The sequence below is a fragment of the Neoarius graeffei genome, chromosome 19, assembly GCF_027579695.1.
Source record: "Neoarius graeffei isolate fNeoGra1 chromosome 19, fNeoGra1.pri, whole genome shotgun sequence".
NCBI classification, from domain to species: Eukaryota; Metazoa; Chordata; class Actinopteri; order Siluriformes; family Ariidae; genus Neoarius; species Neoarius graeffei.
The window spans coordinates 37,036,958-37,053,025 of record NC_083587.1 but is presented as its reverse complement, the minus strand read 5'-3'; the positions used below and the strand labels follow the sequence as shown (position 1 = coordinate 37,053,025).

General features: G+C 40.2%; 1 protein-coding gene across 1 annotated transcript in view; it reads left to right on the top strand.

Moving 5' to 3' along the window:
• vps41 (VPS41 subunit of HOPS complex) overlaps positions 1–16,068 on the top strand; it is a 115,019-nt gene that overhangs the window by 47,148 nt on the left and 51,803 nt on the right. Inside the window, exon 8 of the mRNA XM_060900035.1 lies at positions 14,042–14,161. Within this exon, the coding sequence (XP_060756018.1) occupies positions 14,042–14,161 (120 nt within the window). The remainder of the gene's footprint in view (positions 1–14,041; positions 14,162–16,068) is intronic.

Genomic DNA, 16,068 nt, shown 5'->3' with positions numbered 1-16,068 from the left:
TTGTTAGGATATTCAGCGAACAGAAGCGTAAAATCTTTGACAGGTGTGTTGAAGTTCTGTTTACTGGTTTGCCTGTATTGTTTGGTCTATTTCCACCGCTAATTTTACCATCAGAGCATTTTTTTTTTTTTTTTAAATTTCATTTTTATTTCTCCCGCTCACTTCATATTTTTCCTGAAAAAATCCAAGAACCAACTAATTAAATTGGTATGGCCTAAAAAGAAAAAAAAAAAGAATAAACAGCATCACAGAGCAAGAAAAGGCCAGATATCTTGAGACAAATTACAGAAATGGTGAATTAAGTGAGGTGATGGCAAAATGGTTTGACACAAAAAAAAGATCTGCATTGTACCCAGGTAATCACGGACACAGAGTTCATCACACAGAGAGTCTTTGCTGTTTTTAAAGCTGCGTTAAGTGTTTCAGCTGGTGTGCTGGATCTGAAGTGTTGCACAGGATTAAATGGTGGCAGATGGAACTGAATTACGAGCCAGCTTTCGTCCTCCAAAAAAAAAAAATCATGCCAGTCTTTAAACATGTGCGCCCTCTTGGTTTGTGTTGGCTCTCTTTATTTACATTTCGTATTGTAGTGTGAGATGAATAAAGTTGTTCGTTCCTTCGTTTCGTTCGTTCCTTTCTTTCTTTCTTTCTCTTTCTTTCTTTCGTTCCTTCCTTTCCTTCCGTTCCTTCGTTTCTTTTTCTTTCTTTCATTCCTTCCTTTCCTTCCTTTCGTTCCTTCGTTTCTTTCTTTCTTTCGTTCCTTCCGTTCCCTTCGTTCCTTCCTTTCCCTTTGTTCCTTCGTTTCTTTCTTTCTTTCCTTCCTTTCGTTCCTTCGTTTTTTTCTTTCGTTCCTTCGTTTTTTTTTCGTTCCTTCCGTTCCCTTCGTTCCTTCCTTTCCTTCCTTTCGTTCCTTCGTTTCTTTCTTTCTTTCGTTCCTTCCGTTCCCTTCGTTCCTTCCTTTCCCTTCGTTCCTTTCCTTCCTTTTGTTCCTTCGTTCCTTTCGTTCCTTCGTTTCTTTCTCTTTCCTTCCTTTCGTTCCTTCGTTTTTTTCTTTCGTTCCTTCCGTTCCCTTCATTCCTTCCTTTCCCTTCGTTCCTTCCTTCCTTTTGTTCCTTCGTTCCTTTCGTTCCTTCATTTCTTTCTCTTTCCTTCCTTTCGTTCCTTCGTTTTTTTCTTTCGTTCCTTCCGTTCCCTTCGTTCCTTCCTTTCCCTTCATTCCTTCCTTTCCTTCCTTTCATTCCTTCGTTTCTTTCTTTCTCTTTCTCTTCTTTCTTTCCTTCTTTCTTTCCTTCTTTCTTTCCTTCCTTCCTTCTTTCCTTCTTTCTTTCTTTCTTTCTTTCTTTCTTTCTCTCTCTCTCTCTCTCTCTCTCTCTCTCTCTCTCTCTCTCTCTCTCAAAATGACTGGGTTTCACAAAGTAGTCCTCAATGGTATTCTTAAATCCTGAGACTACAAATCACTTCTCTAAGTTGCTAAGAGTGTCTGCTAAAGGCTGTAAACGTACAGTACCGGTCAAAAGTTTGGACACACCTACTCATGATAGAAATGCTGTCCTAGCACAGGAAGACAGGAAAATTAGTCTGTTAGTGGGTTACTACTGTCAAAAACATTGACCTAAAATCTAAATGCAGAATCTAATCATAATGTCCTTCAGAAAATGTCAGTGCTATTTACACTACCAGTCAAAAGTTTGGACACACCTACTCATTCATAGGATATTCTGTATTGTAGAACAATACCAAAGAGATCAGAGCTATGGAATTATGTGGTCAACAAAAATGCATTAAAAAGACAAATGCTTCATATTTTAGATTCTTCAAAGTAGCTACCGTTTACCTTCATGAAGCTTTGCACACTATTGGCATTACATTATTGCACCCGCATGAAACCCCACTCCAGATTTTCCTAAGTTGAATTGGTTGACATGGAAATACAGGAAAAATAAAAATCACAGAAATCCCAAAATGTCAAAAGGCACGACTCCTCTAGTCACTTGGCATAACTGTCAGGTTTCGTGAAAAAAATTCACAATAGTTTGAGTTATGCTCCAGAAACTAAAATGTTTACAGACGGACGGATGGACAAAGCGATAGCTATATCCCCCTGCATTATATGCCGGGGGGGGTAAATACAGTAAATAGCCCTATTTCACAATTATAGTAATCCACATTATGTTCAGAACCACTCAACTAAGTTAAGAGAAACGACATCCAAAAAAAAAATTCACAATAGTTTGAGTTATGCTCCAGAAACTAAAATGTTTACAGATGGACGGATGGACAGAGCGATAGCTATATCCCCCCGCATTATATGCCGGGGGGATAAATACAGTAAATAGCCCTATTTCACAATTATAGTAATCCGTTATGTTCAGAACCACTCAACTAAGTAAAGCGAAACGACATCCATCTTTACTTTAAGACATGAAGTGTCTTCGAATTCATAAAAATAAAGAAAAACCACTGAATTAGAAGACGTGTCCAAACTTTCGACTGGTACTACAGTATAAATAAATGAGGAATAAGAAGTAAATTTATATTAGTTGTATTCAATGTTGTTCCTTGCGTCTGTGCTAAGAGGGGTCTTGTAAAGTGATGAGGCACACGCGTTTTCTAACCAAGATATGTCTGAAAATCCCACTGCAATTACAGATTTTGAATGTCATGTCAATTTTATGACCATGAACGTCACAGCTAAGTGAAAACATGAAGAAATTGGTTTGCGCCAAACCAAATTTCTAAAAGGTAATGTAAATTACGCTTATGCTTGAACATTCATATTATTTACACTAACAGTACCAAAAAAAAAAAAAAGTGTAACGTCCTTTACAAAAATTAAAGTGCATAGTAATTGCCATGGTCAAGATTTATGTCTGAAAAATGTTTCACATTTATTGATGTCCCCTTGTCAGTGCAACTGTCCAATGTAAAGCTGTTCACATATAATCAAATAAAATTACAGAAAACTATACTAAGTAACTTTAAAAACGCACAATGGAATTCAACACGATATCACTTTAGATCCATGCATTTATTTGAAATTTATGATATTGTATGTAATGCACACACATCTTGAAACATCAATAAAGGACATTTATTGTCAAACTCAAGAATTAATTCACAATAAAAAAATTCAAAGTGACAGTTGGTCCATGTTCGGACCGTCATGCTGGAGATTCTGGGTGTGTGTCGTCCAGGGGTCTCAGCAGCAGTGACTGAGGGGGTCAGGAATCTGTCCCGGAGGTGAGCTAGCCTGATGTGCTGATCCTGAACTGGCGTCGTGACTCGAGGCTGACCAGGGCGTGGACGATCCCTGGTGCCCCCTGTCTGTCTGTAACGCTGACTCAAACGGGAAATGGTCGAATGATGAACACCGAAGTGCCGGGCGACCTCTGTCTGTGTACTTCCGGCACGCAACATCCCGATGGCCTGTTCACGTTGATTTTGGCTTAGGCGTGGCATCTTCAATAATGACAATTTTCCCATCATTTCCCCCGGGTATTTATAGGCAAGATTGTGTATGTACAGTGTATGCAAAATTTGTTTGAAAATTAAAGCCTGTCCATGTCATTGACTACCCGAGTCATATTGTACATTATTGAGTACAACTCCCTTAAATTCTGATTTGAGCACCGATTTGGAACTTATTCGGGCGGAACGAAGTTATTTTTCCATTGTGATATATTTATTTTCTTCTTGAGATAAACTCAGCACGAATTCAGCAAGTTTTATCAATGTGCGTTTTTAAAGTTACTTAGTGTAGTATAATTGGAAGATTACACTGTTTTCATACCAGGCCTCATCACACCACCCATATCATTTTATTATCTCATCTCATCTCATTATCTCTAGCCGCTTTATCCTGTTCTACAGGGTCGCAGGCAAGCTGGAGCCTATCCCAGCTGACTACGGGCGAAAGGCGGGGTACACCCTGGACAAGTCGCCAGGTCATCACAGGGCTGACACATAGACACAGACAACCATTCACACTCACATTCACACCTACGGTCAATTTAGAGTCACCAGTTAACCTAACCTGCATGTCTTTGGACTGTGGGGGAAACCGGAGCACCCGGAGGAAACCCACGCGGACACGGGGAGAACATGCAAACTCCGCACAGAAAGGCCCTCGCCGGCCACGGGGCTCGAACCCAGGACCTTCTTGCTGTGAGGCGACAGCGCTAACCACTACACCACCGTGCCGCCCCATTTTATTATTATTATTATTATTATTATTATTTTGTAACAGAGCATGTTTTATCCCTTCCCATATCAATTCTACGAAATACCATGCAGTATTTCTGAAAACTAATATGAATGTTTGCTGTTGACTAAATTTAAGCTGTATTAACCGACCTGTATATTTTGTTCGACACGCTACTGGTATTAAATATTTAATTAATCTGATAATACATGTACATTCAGTGTTAACTGCTGTCCGTCCCCTGATATTGACTGAATGAATACTGTCCTTGTTGTATTATGTCTATCCGTTTGGCTTTGCAGAACTTTTTTTTTTTTTTAACACATCTGAAGAATGATCAGCACGTTTAAGAAAGAAATCGGAAAAACTTCGCAATCCGATGGCTGCACATACCTTTCACATACGGCATATAAGAAGTAATTAAATGCTGGACGGCTTTTGTCCACTAACTCATTGCTAACCGGAGTCGTAGTGTATCTGCTGCCTTTGGCTTCCCATTTCTGCTGATTACCTTCTGTTTCTCTGGCTTAAGATTCCCATAATGCAACCTCGCCATTAAAATCAATACAGCTTCCACTGAGGACACATCTTTTCAAAGGCAATTCAATTCCGTCAGCAGGGCTCCTGAAGTGTCATCTCCCATTGCTGTGCTGTGATCTGTTAACATAGCTCAAAGTGCAAAACCAGAGCCGCTCTGAACGAGCCATTCTTTATGTCGCGTCAGGATGCAGACAGGACAGGACGGGTCAGGTCACGTATGTGTGCGCGCACAAAAACCTCCTTGCTCTTCTAATTTAAGTGGGCTGGATTATTGTGGCATGTCCACTGGTTTTTCATATATAGTCATTTCTGCGTAATTTGCTATTCAGTTTAGGGCGTGTGGGTGGCTCAGACCAGACAGTAGCGTTTTTCATCAAGCAACTTTTTGTCTTGAAGCTTGAAAGCAAATAATGTGATGTGACGTGATCCGATGTCTGGTCTGGAGAAATAAAATATCCCAATCACTGTATGATGAGGAGAGGTTATTTATATAACATTTTATATAAGCATGCTCATGAGAATTTAGCAAAGCTCATCCAAGGTTGTAGCATTCGTCTCCATTCGATTCCTCTGCTTGTCTCGGAGAAGGCCGTTACATAGAGCCATGCCTTATAACTTGCTGAACTCCTCCAATTATTCCTCTAGTCCTAATAGTACCCATGTAAATATACCAAGGGATTGTGAGAGTAGATTTAAGCAGCCAGTATTCAACTGTTGCTTTTGTTTAAAGCAAATTGTATCAGGAGCTCTTTTCAGAATAAAAGTTTGAACTCTTAAATACGCACACATTCCTCAATTGTTCATTTCATACCATGGTTCATTAGCAAATTGGCAATTTTATCCGACCCAAATTGACGCTTTCGATGATGCTGTCCAAGTATTTTACTAATAGTCGCAAACAATAAAGTAATATTTGGAACAGACAATATTTTGACACGTCCTTTGTTACCTATCTGGATACTGATGAACAAGATTCATAAGGTTCATAATTACTTATATACTGAGATTGCGTGAGACTTTCTGAAACACCATTTGAGCTCCATAGTCCAGAATATTCTTCAGAGTGCCTTGTTTTTTGTGAATTTGTGACTTATGTAAGAAAATTTCCAAACGTTATGTTTTTTTTTTGTTTGTTTTTTTTTTTTTTAAATTCTGTTATTCAAAATCGAGGTAGCAGACTTGCTGATTTTTCTTGATCTGTGTATTTATTTATTTATTTATTTATTTATTTAATGAATGTACTTTTTTTTCCTAACCATTTGGATTAAATATTTGGTTCAACAACAGTTATTAAAATGAAGTGATTTGTATATTTGAGGAATTGTCAAGCAGCTAGAATGTGATTTCCGGTTTGCTTATTATAAGTTATTAGTTTTATAAATGGTAGTATTTTGTAAGCTATTGAATGAGCAAACAATTTAATTCATTTTTGATTTAATAACAATGTTAGTATATTGATTTAAATAACAATAGTATATGAGTGATTCCACGCTTATGGGTACTGAAATGGGGACATGAACTTATTTTTAAAAATTCACCTAAAATCATTTCTTTTTTTACCATCAGGTCACAAAACATGTAATCTTTAATGAATGATATGTTAAAAGATAACTTTAATTTTCTGAGATGTAATAAAAACATATTTATATGCCAAAGTCAGAACGTAACAGAAGTGTTGTGGACATATATATTCTCAATTTTAGCAATGTAGAATTACTTTTTGAAACATAGGAAGGTGATGTTTTAGCAAGTATAATTAATAAACATGTGTAGTAGAATAAACATATTCTTTCAATAAGATTAACATGGTATATAGCTAGATTGTAATTAATTTGTAACAGACGCGAGATGGACAATCGTAACAGAAGTAATGTAACAGACATTTTGGAACTCATAGGCTTGACTTTGGCATATAAATATGCTTTTATTACATCTCAGAAAATTAAAGTTATCTTTTAACATATCATTCATTAAAGATTACATGTTTTGTGACCTGATGGTAAAAAAAGAAATGGTTTTAGGTGAATTTTTAAAGATAAGTTCATGTCCCCATTTCAGTACCCATAAGCGTGGAATCACTCATATTGTAACTACTTTTTTTTTTAAACACAAAAATTCTAACTGCTGTTAAGACAGTTTTATAAGCTAATGTAGAAACCAAAACCATTTCCTGTTACATTTGACAATTAGAAGATGGAGAACAATTTCCAATCACCACCGTACTGATATAAGGCATCTGGAGATCAGCTAAGTGTTAACTTTGTGTTCTTCTGCCCTCTGCTGGTGTACCATTCAAAACATGGCTTACCGAGAGGCTTTTCTACGACTAATTTAGTTTCTGTAATTTATATTTCATGTATGTATGTATGTGATTGCCGCATCTTCTACAGATGATAGCCGAGATGATGTAAAGGCATCTGTACATCAGTGGATTATAGTGGCGCACACTTGTAGAACGCGAGTGCCACTCTCAGTCTCCGTGATTAGTATCTGGTGACGAGCTACAGCAAGATAACTAGTAATCACTTCAACCGCAGGTTTTTCTGAGTTTCCCTCTCACCAGATGTCATCAGTCAACTTGTCATAGTACCCAAAAAAAGATTCCAACTATCCATCTGCTTCAGGCACTGCCCAGGGAATATACCGTCCCTTACTCAGTCCCTGAGATAGATAGCTTTCTGTTTAAAACAGGTGTACCACCACGAGAAGGTAGTTATCTAGGAATTAGGTGACCAGAGCCGTGAAGATTAGCCACCCTTAGCACCATATACAGTGGTGCTCGAAAGTTTGTGAACCCTTTAGAATTGTCTAATTTCTGCATAAATATGACCTAAAACATCATCAGATTTTCACACAAGTCCTAAAAATAAAGAGAACCCAGTTAAACAAATGAGACAAAAATATCATACTTGGTCATTTATTTATTGAGGAAAATGATCCAATATGACACATCTGTGAGTGGCAAAAGTATGTGAACCTTTGCTTTCAGTATCTGGTGTGACCCCCTTGTGCAGCAATAACTGCAACTAAACGTTTGCGGTAACTGTTGATCAGTCCTGCACACCGGCTTGGAGGAATTTTAGCCCATTCCTCCGTACAGAACAGCTTCAACTCTGGGATGTTGGTGGGTTTCCTCGCATGAACTGCTCACTTCAGGTCCTTCCACAACATTTCCATTGGATTAAGGTCAGGACTTTGACTTGGCCATTCCAAAACATTAACTTTATTTTTCTTTAACCATTCTTTGGTAGAACGACTTGTGTGCTTAGGGTCGTTGTCTTGCTGCATGACCCACCTTCTTTTGAGATTCAGTTCATGGACAGATGTCCTGACATTTTCCTTTAGAATTGACTGGTATAATTCAGAATTCGTTTTTCCATCAATGATGGCAAGCCATCCTGGCCCAGATGCGGCAAAACAGGCCCAAACCATGATGTTTCACAGATGGGATAAGGTTCTTATACTGGAATGCAGTGTTTTTCCTTTCTCCCAACATAACGCTTCTCATTTAAACCAAAAATCTTTTCTAGACCATTCAATCTTTTTTTAGACTCCCATGGCATCTTAGAACCCCTCCAGTCTGGTTTTAAAGCTCTCCATAGCACAGAGTCAACTCTACTAAAGGTTTTAAATGATCTTTTAATAGCTACTGACTCTGGTGGCAATGCCATTTTGATTTTACTTGACCTCACTGCTGCGTTTGACACTGTTGATCACAACATTTTAATTTCCCGTCTAGAGAACTGTGTTGGTATCAGAGGCACTGCCCTTGAATGGTTTAAATCCTACCTGACAAATAGAACCTTTTCAGTCTGCTTGGGGGACTCAGTATCCCCTTCTGCTCATCTCTCCTGTGGTGTTCCGCAAGGTTCGATTCTTGCCCCCCTACTCTTCTCTCTGTACATGCTACCCCTGGGGTCTATCCTTAGAAAATACAATGTATCCTTTCACTGTTATGCTGATGATACACAGATCTACATGCCCCTAAAACCCAGTGACCCCCATGCTTTTAAACAGCTACTAAACTGCCTTGAGGACATCAAAGCATGGATGGCCCTAAATTTCTTAAGTTTCAATGAAAGTAAAACTGAGGTCCTAGTCTTCCGGCCCAGTGCCACCTCTGACCCCCTCCATGATCTAGGCCCACTCGAACCCAATGTAAAAGACACAGTGAAAAACCTTGGTGTAATTTTAGATTCATTTTTTAATATGGAGAAGCAAATCAACATGGTTGTTAAGTCGAGTTTTTATCAACTAAGGCTTTTATCCAAGGTTAAGCCTTTTTTATCTTTTAAAGATTTTGAGAGGGTCATCCATGCATTTGTTTCCTCCTGCCTGGATTACTGCAACACCTTGTATGCTGGCATAAGTTCTTCCTCCATCTCACGCCTGCAACTTGTTCAAAATGCTGCCGCCCGCCTTCTCACTAGAACACGAAGGCGAGAACATATAACACCTGTGCTTGATGCTCTTCACTGGCTCCCCATACGCCACAGGATACATTTTAAGATTCTTTTATTTGTTTTTAAATCCCTACATGGACTGGCACCCTCTTACTTGTCTGACCTCCTAAAAATTCACACCCCCTCCAGGGCCCTCAGGTCAGCTGACCAATTACGCCTAGTTGTACCACCCTCCAGACTGGAAAAGTAGAGGGGACCGAGCCTTCGCAGTCATTGGCCCTAAACTCTGGAACGAGCTTCCACTACATACAGTATACGTTTGGCCCCGTCCTTAGCTGTTTTTAAAACTCATCTCAAAACCCATTTTTATGCCTTGGCTTTTAACTCTGTATAGCTTTTATTTACTTATTTATTCATTTTTTTGTTTTTCTTTTAATGTTACATGAGTCTTTTTTACTTTCTTCATTTATTTATTTTTTAATTATTTACTCTTAGTTATTTATTACTCTAAATTCATTACTATGCCTTGGTGCCTTTTATTACATGATTTCTTGTTTTAAGATTGCACTGACCTGTGTATTGGTCCTTAGTTTCAGGTCATGTTGTCGTTTCTCTGTGTGTATGGTGTCTTCAAGTTACGTTGTTTTTGTGTTTTATGGTGTCCTCAAGTCTTTTTACCTGCTTGTCCAGCACTTTGGTCAGCTGTCTCTGTTGTATTTTAAAGTGCTTTATAAATAGACTTGACTTGACAAAAAGTTCTATTTTGGTCTCATCCATCCACAAAACATTTTTCCAATAGCCTTCTGGCTTGTCCATGTGATCTTTAGCAAACTGCAGACGAGCAGCAATGTTCTTTTTGGAGAGCAGTGGCTTTCTCCTTGTTGTTCAGTGTTCTCCTGATGGTGGACTCATGAACATGAGCCAATGTGAGGGAGGCCTTCAGTTGCTTGGGGTTCTTTGTGACCTCGCCGACTATTACACGCCTTGCTCTTGGAGTGATCTTTGTTGGTCGACCACTCCTGGGGAGGGTAACAATGGTCTTGAATTTCCTCCATTTGTACACAATCTGTCTGACTGTGGATTGGTGGAGTCCAAACTCTTTAGAGATGGTTTTGTAACCTTTTCCAGCCTGATGAGCATCAACAACGCTTTTTCTGAGGTCCTCAGAAATCTCCTTTGTTCGTGCCGTGATCCACTTCCACAAACATGTGTTGTGAAGATCAGACTTTTATAGATCCCTGTTCTTTAAATAAAACAGGGTGCCCACTCACACCTGATTTGAAAACACCTGACTCTATTTTCACCTTCAAATTAACAGCTAATCCTAGAGGTTCACATACTTTTTGCCACTCTCAGATATGCAATATTGGATCATTTTCCTCAATAAATAAATGAACAAGTATAATATTTTTCTCTCGTTTGTTTAACTGGGTTCTCTTTATCTACTTTTAGGACTTGTGTGAAAATCTGATGTTTTAGGTCCTATTTAAGCAGAAATATAGAAAATTCTAAAGGGTTCACAAACTTTCAAGCACCACTGTATAAATAGATCATCTTTTGGCTGCTCCCGATTAGGGGTCGCCACAGCGGATCTTTCGTCTCCATTGCTCCCTGTCTTCCACATCCTTCTCTACCACACCTGCCACTTTCATGTCCTCTCTCACCACATCCATGTATCTCCTCTTTGGCCTTCCTCGTTTTCGTGTGCCTGGCAGCTCCATCCTCAACATTCTCCTTCCCACATGCTCTGCATCTCTTCTCAGGATGTGCCTATACCATCTCAGTCTCATCTCTCTTAGCTTCATTCCCAAGGTCTCCACATGTGCTGTCCCTCTGATGTGCTCGTTCCTTATCCTGTCCAACCTCGTCACTCCCATCGCAAACCTTAACATCCTCAACTCCGCTACCTCCAACTTTGCCTCCCGTTTCTTCGTTAAGGGTACGGTCTCCAATCCGTACATCACAGCTGGTCTCACTACTCTCTTATACATCTTACCTTTCACTTTTGCTGGGACTTTCCTATCACAAATGACTCCCGAAATCCTTCTCCAACTGCTCCACTCTGCCTGCACTCTCTTTCTCACCTCATTATCGCAGCCCCCATTTTCCTGCACAGTTGACCCCAGGTACTTGAATTCACCAACTTTCTTTACATCTGCTCCTTGCATCTTCAGTACACTCTCATCCCCATTCTCATTGATGCACAAGTATTCTGTTTTGCTCCTGCTCACCTTCATTTCTCTTCGTTCCAATGCATACCTCCATCTCTCCAAACCCAGCTCAACCTCCTTTCTACTTTCAGCACATATCATAATGTCATCCGCAAACATCGTGCTCCATGGTGACTCTTGCCTCACTTCGTCCGTCAAGTTATCCATCACTATGTCAAACAAAAAAGGACTCAAAGCAGATCCTTGATGGAGTCCCACCTTCACCTTGAACCATTCAGTCATTCCAACTGCACACCTCACTGCTGTTTCACTGTTCTCATACATGTCTTACACCACTCTAATATACTTCTCATTCACTCCACTCTTTCTCATACAATACCATAACTCTTCTCTCGGCACTCTATCGTATGCCTTCTCCAGGTCTACAAACACACAATGTAGCTTTCTCTGGCCTTCTCTGTACTTCTCCATTAACATTCTTAGAGCAAAAATTGCATCCGATGTGCTCTTCCTTGGCATAAACCCGTACTGCTGTTCACAGATTGCTACCTCTCTTCTCAATCTCACCTCCATTACCCTTTCCCATAGCTTCATGGTGTGGGTCATCAATTTTATTCCTCTGTAATTACTGCAGCTCTGTACATCTCCCTTATTCTTGTATATTGGGACTAGCACACTCTCCATTCATTTGGCATCTTCTCATTCTCTAGGATCTTATTAAACAATCTCGTTAGGAACTCCACAGCCGTCTCACCCAAACATCTCCAAGCCTCAGTCGGGATACCATCTGGTCCAACTGCTTTTCCAGTCTTCATTCTTTTCACCTCACCCTTACTAACCAACTCTGCTTCCTGATTTGCTGTCCCCAACGAATCTGACCTTTTCTCTCTTGGATTCTCCTCATTTAATAAGTCCTCAAAGTACTCTTTCAACCTTCTTAATACACTCTCTTTGTTTGTCAGCACATTTCTATTTACATCTTTCATCACTCTTACCTGCTGTACATCCCTCGCTTCCCTGTTTCTCTGCCTAGCTAGTCTGTACAGGTCTTTCTGTCCTCCTTTGGTCTCCAGTCTTTCGTACAACTCCTGGTATGCATCTGCTTTCACCTTCGCTACAGCTTTTTGCCTTCTGTCTCGTCTCTCTGTATAACCGCCTGCTTTCCTCATCTCTCTGCTCGTCCCAATTCTTCTTTGCGAGCCTCTTCTCTTTTATAATTTCTTGCACTTCTTTGTTCCACCACCATGTCTCCTTGTCTTCCTTCCTCTTTCCCAATGACCACCCTGGCACCTTCCTTGCTGCCTCTCTTACTAGTACAGCAGTAGTATTCCAATCTTCTGGCAGACTTCCATGACCACTCAATGCTCGTCTCATTTCTTCCCTAAACTCCTTCTGATGTTCAACCTCTTTTAGTTTCCACCACTTAATCTTCGGCTCCACTATTTCACGCTTCCTCTTTTTCACTTTCAAACTCATCCTGCACACGACCACTCGATGTTGTTGTCTGGCTACACTCTCCCCTGCCATCACTTTACAGTCTCTAATCTCCGTCAGGTTACCCCTTCCGCAGAGTATGTAGTCCACCTGTGTAGATCTTCCTCCACTCTTAAACGTCACCCTGTGCTGCTCTTTCTTCTCGAAGTATGTATTGACTATTGCCAAATTCACCCTCTTTGAAAATCAACCACCCTTTGCCCTTCCACATTTCCCTCTCTTACACCATATCTGCCCATCACGTCCTCATCTCTTCTGTTTCCCTCGCCAACATGTCCGTTGAAATCTGCTCCTATCAGCACGCGCTCCTCCCTCTGTATACTTTTCTACCACTTCATCCATCTTTTCCCAGAAAGACTCTTTCTCTTCATTCTCTCATCCAACCTGTGGGGTGTACGCGCACACAACATAGATTACCACTCCTTGAATCTTCAACTTCATGCCCATCACTCTATCTGATACCCTCTTCACATCAGTCACACTGTTGACCAACTCTCCCCTCAAAACAATACCAACACCATTTCTCTTCCCATCGACTCCATAATAAAACAACTTGCATCCATCTCCAGTGTTCTTGGCCTTGCTTCCTTTCCATCCCGTCTCCTGCACACACAAAATGTCCAACTTCCTTCTTTCCATCATACCTGCTAACTCTCTCGCTCTGCCAACATTCCCACATTCAGTGCTTCTACCCTCAATTCTAAGCTCCTTCCCTTCCATCTTTCACGCTCTCTCCTAACACTCCTCTCCCCCCATCCCCTTTCTCCTTCTCCGTTTTGGCGCAACAGTAGCACACTTTCCACCGGCACCCTATTGACAACAGTGCCAGTGCCAGAGGTGTCCGTTGTTAACCCGGGCCCCAGCCGATCCGGTATGGTATTTCTCTTCATTCCGCATGTTAGATTTGGCACAGTTTTACGCCAGATGCCCTTCCTGACGCAACCCTCTTCAATTTATCCGGGCTTGGGACCGGCACCAAGAGTACGCTTATGCACCCCCACTGTATAAATATATAAATAAAATATTTGTGCGTGTGAGAGAGAGAGATATGTACTCGTCCTGCAAGATAATCAGCAGTTAAATGTGGTGACGTGCTGATGCATCTTTTAGGTTCAGCTAATTACAGTACATCATCATTTGGCCGAGTTTTAAAGGTCAGACTTGTGTAGTAAATTATTTTCTTTTTATGGTTTCTTGTGAACAAATTAATAACGTGTTTCTGTGGACTGTAGTTGCTGCTGTACGAGAGAAACTGGCTGAACCGCTGGAAAATGTCTGTTCTGCATGAGGGAGAGGGAACCATCACCAACGTCAAATGGAGGGCCAATCTCATCGCCTGGGCTAACAACGTGGTACGATTGCACTTCATAAACTGAAGAATTCACACATTTGTATCATTACAGATATTACAAATGGTGGCTTGTAATCGCACCGCCCAAGTTTTAAAAAGAAGAAAGGTGTTTAAAATGCAACAGCAATATTATAGCACCTTTTGTAATTGGATGCTGCACACAAAATAGAGCCGCTGTCTATAATGGATGTAACGTTTTAAGTTTGAATTACGTTGACCTTACTGTTGAGTGCAAAAGTTTGTATCCTCCTTGATTTTTGAGTGAAAAAATGCAAACTGTACGTCTACTTTCCAGTTTATCCACAATGGGACAAAACTGAATTTCATGTTTCAAAGTGTGCATGTATCTGTGCTTGTGTGCATGCAAGATTTTTAGGTGTTTGGATATATATATATTTTTTTTTAAAAAAAAAAGCATATTGACTGATTTTTTTTTTTTTTTTCAAAAAGACAGCAGACATATTGTATGAACAGTATTACACAAGCACCAGTAAATGACATTAGGTACGCCCAGACTAACTGTAACAACAAAAGCCAGCTTACCTGTAACAACAACAACAAAAAAAAACAAAGTGCAAAAATCACACTGTATAACGCATCCAGTAAACTGGGGAAGTATTTACAGAAAATAACTAAAAAAACAGGAATATGTACAACTCGAGCGACCCATATCAAAGGGATGAGGCTCAAGTTTTGGGTCACACTCCAAGACATTTAAAGTGCTGATGACACGTTTTTGACATCTTTGGCGATGTTTTATAACATAAAAAGTAATTCCCGATGATCCATATATTAATTCACGAAGGCGCCTATTTTACAAGTTATGATGATAAACGCGGCTATTTGGGCAAATTTGACGGGGCTGCAGCACCCAGGAGACGAAGGAGGAGGAGCTATATGACGTCAGCGAAAGAACCTTCCTCCTAACTTACCAGTTTGTTGTTGATGCGACAGGTGTTCAGTTTATCATTATTAGTATTTTTATTAGGCATTATTATACATTATTATACATTATTTATATTTATATATATATATATATATATATATATATATATATATATATATATATAGTTATTATGCCTTCGCGTTGTGTTGCCGGCTTTTGCTCCAAAACCCACAAGGATGGGATAAGTTTATTCAAGTTTCCCAGAGATCCCGAGCTGCATGCGAAGTGGGTGAAGCAAGTCAGCTGCACGCGTGACAAGTGGGAGCCCTCACCAACATCCGTCCTGTGCTCTGAACACTTCGATTTGGATTGTTTTTACACCCTTCCCAGCTTAAAAGAATCTCTTGGGTGTTCAGTTCAGCACAAACATGTTACTACCATCAGCAGTGCCTACACAGTGTTGCCAGATTGGGAGGTTTCCCGCCCAGTTGGGCGGTTTCAAGTGCATTTTGGTGGGTTTTGAACATATTTTGGGCTGGAAAACGTCAGCAGTATCTGTTGCCAGATACTGCTGACGTTTTCCAGCCCAAAATATGTTCAAAACCCACCAAAATGCACTTGAAACTGCCCAACTGGACGGGAAACCTCCCAATCTGGCAACACTGCCAGTATTCCAGAGGGGGTCTACTAGTAGCTATGCCGGATCCAAAGACAGTCCTCCTGTCAGAACATGTGTTGTGAAACGACATAAGATAAAGGTACGTAGAGCTATAGATTCTACATGATAATCATAAATGTAATCATAAAGTCGGCGTGATATCAGTCATGTATTTGCTTGTGAAAGCTTGCGGCTTTCATGTAACTGCCGCCTAGCAACGAGAGGCAAAGGGTAAAGAGGGTAGGCTATCATAGATTCTATTCGGAAGAGATCAACACAATTCTAGACTCCCAGAAGAGGAAGAGCTAGCACTAGAGAGTTCACCGGCGTTTTCATGCGCCATTTCCATTGAGTAGAACCAGAG